The 6,375-nt window shown below is 31.0% G+C and overlaps 1 protein-coding gene across 1 annotated transcript; it reads left to right on the top strand.

Moving 5' to 3' along the window:
• Positions 1-252: 252 nt before the first annotated feature.
• LOC135843955 (uncharacterized) lies at positions 253-4,902 on the top strand. Its single transcript, XM_065362023.1, has 3 exons — positions 253-553; positions 3,380-3,702; positions 4,334-4,902. Exons 2-3 carry the CDS (start codon positions 3,395-3,397, stop codon positions 4,500-4,502), a joined length of 477 nt encoding a protein of 158 aa, XP_065218095.1. The 5' UTR covers positions 253-553; positions 3,380-3,394; the 3' UTR covers positions 4,503-4,902.
• Positions 4,903-6,375: the final 1,473 nt, after the last annotated feature.

The raw sequence follows: 6,375 nt of genomic DNA, 5'->3' as shown, positions 1-6,375 counted from the left end.
ATACCACCAAGCACAAAGGCTGTACTGAGTAATGATCATCACATCTGCATATCAAATTTAAAACTATCAAGATTCGTAGTTGAAGAGAGAAAAAAGTCTCGAATGTGGCAGCCTGTGTGAATTTCATTTCATCGAGCTTCATCGAGCTCAATTTTTTTTACTCCTCATCTGACATCTAAAACATATTAGCTACACATATATGTACAATACTTACTTACTAAATGCACGCTTATAAAATTATAATTTTCTAATAAGACACATTATTTTCAGGCATAGGTAAGTACGAGTAAATGCTGTTAAACGCACGTGACTGATTATTTGATGGGCACGCATCAATGATTTTATTCTAACAGTTGTTCTATTTTTTATAATAATGTTATACTAATTTAAAAGCCTTCATCTTGTATGTCCTATATGGATCTAAATCTGGTGGTCATCTCGATCATCTTTCGATTCCTTCATCGCAGATCGTTTCGTGGTTTACTCGCTAAAAGGTGATGTTATAACTTTTCGAGTTAAATAGTGATAAGTTTAATGAAAATTGTGAAAATGAGTAAGTAGTTAGTACCAAGTACCTATTCGATTCGTGATAGTACGAGTATTCATATCTACCTGTAGATATAATTTTCCTGTATAGATATTAGATACCTACCTAAGTATTCTCATTTACCTCGTATTTTTTATTCGACGAGGTAAAAAATTGACGTCAGGTTTTTTCCATGATGCTACAGTCTGTATCAGTGTATCGTAAATTTATTGCACTCGATACCTGCGCAATAAAGAATTTATAGAGAGGCGTTAATCGTTATCGTGTAATAAAGTAATCACGATTCGGTTAATTAGAAGCGATAAAGTTACCAAACTAACGTTCGAAATTTTACGAAAAGTCTTCTTCGAATTTCCAATGTATTTTTGATGAAAGTTATAGGTATAGTAGGTACTTTTACCAATAGTTGTATTAGAAGATTTAAAAAAAAAAAAAAAAAAAAAAAAAACTTGATAGTAACAGTGAAATAATAATTCTTTATTACTTATCAAAGAAAAATAGTCTTTCAACAAATTATAAAAATTCTGCTTCAAATATATTGTGCTTACACCATACGTAGTCAGCTGAAGAAATTCGGAAAGAAATAGAAGGTAATCAACCTGTGGAATCGTAAAAGTGAAAGAAAATAACATAAAACCGACATCTACTTCCTATTTTGAATTGAGATATGCAACTAGCACGACATCACGTTTTAATAATTAACATACAACGTATTCTCAAGGAGGAGAGAATCAGAGAAATTGACATTTCTTACGAATCATTTGAAAAATAACGTAATGAATAATGATGATTACAATTTTTCTCCTTTTTTAGGAGGAATGACGACGAGAGGTGAGAGAATGAAAATTCAAAATTTTGATTTATTTTCTAGCGTAATATCACTTAGTTTTCTATTTCTCCGAATCGATTCTCATTCCCAGAACAGCTGTACGTGAATATGTACTTGAATTTCGTAAATTTATAAAAATACGAGTAAGTAGGCATGAATTCTGTCGAGTTCTGTTGCAAATTACGTAATGTTTTTTTTGTCTTGAAAATTTTGGCTTCATTTTTCAATTCAAATTGAGATTTTTCTATCGAAGAAAAAGTTTTACTTTTACTTGAGATTTTTCTGAAAAATATTTCGGTGATGAAAGTATTCCAATTGGAACCGAATTTAATGATCATGATTTTTTCCTCAATTTTGAAAGCTCCTCCATGTTTTAATCTGTCCTGACCTGCTACTGAAAATTGTTACTCACTCGCTGAAATTATTTACAAATCTTCAATATTGTTCTTCATTGAAAACGATTGCAGTGACTTCACTCAATACCTATTTAAAATTTCTGTAAGTAGGTTCGAAATTCATTAAAGTTTGCTTCATTTTATTTTCTAAAAGTAAATTTTACAAGATTGTCCAGAATAGTGTAACTTTGTGGTTATTCATCAGAAAAAAATTGATAAATAAGTAAAAAAATAAAAAGAGAAAAAAAAAAGGAAAAAAATTTAAAAATTAAAAATTAAAAATAATGAGAACTTTTTTTTCAAATTTCAGTTGTTTTTTTTTTTTGAAAAATACATTTATGTATTTATCTATACTAAAGGCCTTTACTGGATAATTTTTCCAAAAAAATTTAATGAACTATCAGATACCTGTATTTAGAGCAGGGATGGAAAGCTAGTTGAAAGCTAAACGCTAAAAGCTAGCCAAATGCTTTATTTATTCAGCTTTCTTTTAGCTTTTTTGCAAATTCATTTGATTCAGAGTTCAGTTTCTGTTTTAGTTATTTTTCAATTTTCACATTTTACTTTTTTCATTTTTTCATTATTTTTGTTTTTTTTTTGTTGTGGTTGTGAATTTCCATTTTCCTATCAATTCACCTCATTGAAAAAAATTTGAAAAGTCGAAAGCTAAAAGCCAAAAGCCAACGGATTTTTGGAAGCTAAAAAGCTAGCCGTTAGAAACTTTTACGAATTTGAAAAGCCAAAAGCTAAAGCTAAAGTTTTATACATTTTTTAGAAGCTAAAAGCTAAAGCCAGAAGTTTCATCATTCAGCTTTCCATCATAGATTTTGAACGTTGAGCAAATTTTGCACAACATGGAAAAATTTCATAAATCAAATTTACAACCTCTCCTCCTGAGTTTCCTGTCCACAGCTTTCAGTGAAATTAAATTTTTGAACTGTATCTATATCTACCTATGATCTAGTTCCATATTGAAAATTCTTCAATTATTATTAATCCAGATCCCCCGTTATGGAAAAAAATTGGACGAATCTTTGATATGTTTGTTTTTAAAATACCTAAGTTGAAATAAGTAAACCCTCAAGATGTTAAGTAGGTATGCTGTACCACTAAATTTATTGAAAGTAAAAATTTTTTAAACTTAGAAAAGTACTCGTACCAGAAATGTTTCAAATTGACGTAAAAATTGTTAAAATATTCTGTGAACTTTGTTTAATTTATTTTAATAAAATTGCCAAAACATTGAATCAACAAATGAAATTGTAAAACTTGTTCAAATATTGCTCAAAGTGACGAAAAAATAACTTCAATTTTAAAAACGATTCAAAATACAGAATCACTCGAGTTTTTCGTATTTGTTGAAAATTATTTAAAATCCTATAAATATTTTTAAAACCAGCAGTGTAAAATTTGTCCAGATTTTATGATCATTTTTTTTTTTTTTTTTTGAGTGAAATTTGGTTACTATACAGTGTTGTACCAGCTCAATCATCTTTTTTAGAATTTCATAACTATTTTTATTTCATTTTATTTTTTTTTGAAATTGACCAACTGACCTTTAATTTGTAATGAAATTTGAATTAATTTTCAAATAATATAATTTTACAGAACGATGAAGATAAAATGTGCCTAACCGATCTATTCCGTATACCGAGCAAAAAATCATTCAAAAAATGCCCTTCTTTCGGCAAAAAGAAAAAACCTCGCAAACTAAGTCGTACACCATCTACAGCTCCAATTCTACGATCATCGATCTTGAAATCAACCTGCAACATTTACACTTTAGCTACTTTGAATTCTTTAAGAAATACGAATACGACACAAAAGACGACATCAGACAGCGATGGCACAGATTACACCAAATCATCATCGACAGAATACGAATCCTTCGAAGATTCTAAACAGAAACAGCTCGAAATTCACCTGCCACAGTAAGTACTCGTATATCTGTACTTCTTACCTCACGCTACCATAGCGGATGATTAATTTCATAAGAGATCATAAGTAGCACAAAGAATGACTGAAAGGTGCTCATTGTACGAGTAATTTGCAATCATGATCAAATCGACGTGTTTATCTTTCTTAAACTTAAAACTGAGACCGAGAGCAAAAAAATATTCAAATTAGGTAGATAGGTATAGGCTTCTGTTTCTGATAAAAATACAAATAATATTACCTACTATAAGGCGTAACGTTGAATCGGTATGATTTAAAACTAATACCGTCAGGTTAACCGTCATCATCAGACCTGGCCAAATTATAAGTACATTATCTTCTTCACTAAAGCATAACGTACGCTATGCCTCCTGTGCGAAAGGTTTATGACCGAATTTTGTAACATCACACAGCTATATGTATGCTATCCTATAGTGTACATTTTGAATTATCAATTTTGACGATGCCTATAGTGCCTCTGCCTACTAACTGCAGCAGCGGTGAATTTTCTTTCGGTGTTTATACTTTAGTTCCATGCTTATGATTATTTCGAGCAATCATTCATCGCTCAATCACGTCAAAATTCACCGACCATTTGCGTACCTATATTTGTATTTGTATTTGCAGACGTACTGCTAGAAATGGCATCATCGATTCCGTTGCACGAAGTCCTCTCTTAGAGGCTGCTGTCGCCGGCCAATTATCAGCCATTCAGTGGTTTCTAAAACACACCTGTTGCACTTTGAATGAAAAAGATACCAATGGATGTAATATATTGCATTTGGCGGCGAGGTAAGTCCTCAATCCACAGTATAGGCATAACGGTGAAGGTATTTCGTTGAATTATTGCTGCAGTTTTGATATTATTTATGCAACGAGTAGGTATGTTTTTATAACAACTCGTTTTTGAAATTGTACTTAATACTACTTGGAACTTTCTCAAGGTTAATGTTTCTAAATCGATCCGATTTATTTATTATTTGAAAGAAAGTGCTCGTTTGAGCAATTCTGTTGTCGTAATGTTGACATTTTCTCAGCTAAAATTTTTCAGTGCCATTACTAAAAAAAAAAGAGTGAAAGATGATCTATCGTGGTTTTTATATACTTATTCCAGCACATGATCTAAATGTTAAGAGATGGGACATTGGGTGAAAGAAGAATAGGGAGGGGGTCGAAGGATTTCACTCATAATTTATGATTTTTGATGAATTTTTAAAACTTTGAGAAAAAGCTTTGTTCTTTCTGAGAGATAGTAGCAAATATATTTTATATAATTTTTTGAAATAGATCATTCGTACCTACATACAATATTTATTTGGTTATAGCAATGAAATTATTTTTCTATGTACTTTGTGGCAATTAACTCACAAATCAATTCCTAACGATCTCAAGGGTAATTTTTTTATTGTATTTACTTATTTAAAATTTGAAACTGATCAGAATATTTGAAAATCACCAAAGTGGATAGGTACCTACTCATTTAGCCGAAAAATTACACTTTTTTGGCATTTATTTCATTTTGGATGTCACTCCACTGACAAGGGTAGTGTCCTGACTGGCAGAAAAATGTTTGAACAGGACGAAGCTTAATTGAAAGAGCTAGCTGCAAAAATGCACCACCAGCCAAACCCAACCCTTCAGGGGCTAAAATACATTTTTCGATTTTTGACGAATTTTTGAAAATCAAATTGGGGCAAAAAAATGAATAAAAATCAAATTAGCCTATAAAGCTAGAATTTTTCCACGTAACTTCCCTCTAGAGTCTTCTCTCATTAATTGGAATCAGTTTCAAACCTTTTTGAGGAGTTTTTGGAGCCTCCAGCAGCTTTTTGCAAGTTGACAATGCCATAAAAGTTTACTTATTAAGTTGAAAAGCCATACCTAATGATAATTTGAACGGTTTTTATGAAATTTTTTAAAAGTCTGGAATTTTCAAAATGTAGCAGGAGATTTGAAAATAGCTTGAAACCACTTCCAGTTGACTTAGCATGTTACGATTAAGGGTACCAATACAGTGAATTTTTACCCTTCAACTTTACTGAGTAAAATTTTATGAAAATTTCAACTTTCAAAAATTTGCTAAATGTTCCAGAATTGCTCAAAACGATTCGAAATCATTTCCGATCTGCTTGGAGGGTTGAAAACGGGGTTTTTACCAAATTTCAGCTTCATAGGTGAATTTGGTAAAATTTTGATTTTTTCCATTTTTGTTCAAAAAGATCTTACAAAATTCACTTAAAATCGAAAACTGCACTTTGGCCCCTGAAATTTTGGCCAGTGATATATTTTTGCATGCTTTTCATTCAGTCTAGCCCGATTGAGAAATTTTCCTGTCAGTTAGGATACACCACTTTTGTGAACCTATTTTACATAAAAAATTGAAGCAGAATGAGCTTTAGTTCTACAATTCAGCACAAATAATGTTTACAACATTACAAGTTCCCTTCAAATACTGGGGTAAACATAATCACAAGCATTTTTAATTTCATCTTGACTTTCGAGAAATGAAGCCCAAGTTCAAAAGAAAGATTTCTGAATTTTCTCGAATTTCGCAAACTTTTCAGCATCATTAATATTTCAAAACTGGTTGAATTTGAAACCAGTCTGTGAAGGGGATGGTTTCTGGTTTCTGAATATAAACAAAAAATATTTTGAAGTTGATATGGTGC

This window comes from Planococcus citri, chromosome 4 (genome assembly GCF_950023065.1).
Source record: "Planococcus citri chromosome 4, ihPlaCitr1.1, whole genome shotgun sequence".
NCBI classification, from domain to species: domain Eukaryota; kingdom Metazoa; phylum Arthropoda; class Insecta; order Hemiptera; family Pseudococcidae; genus Planococcus; species Planococcus citri.
Note: the sequence above shows the minus strand (reverse complement) of the source record. Positions and strands in the feature narration are given on the sequence as shown.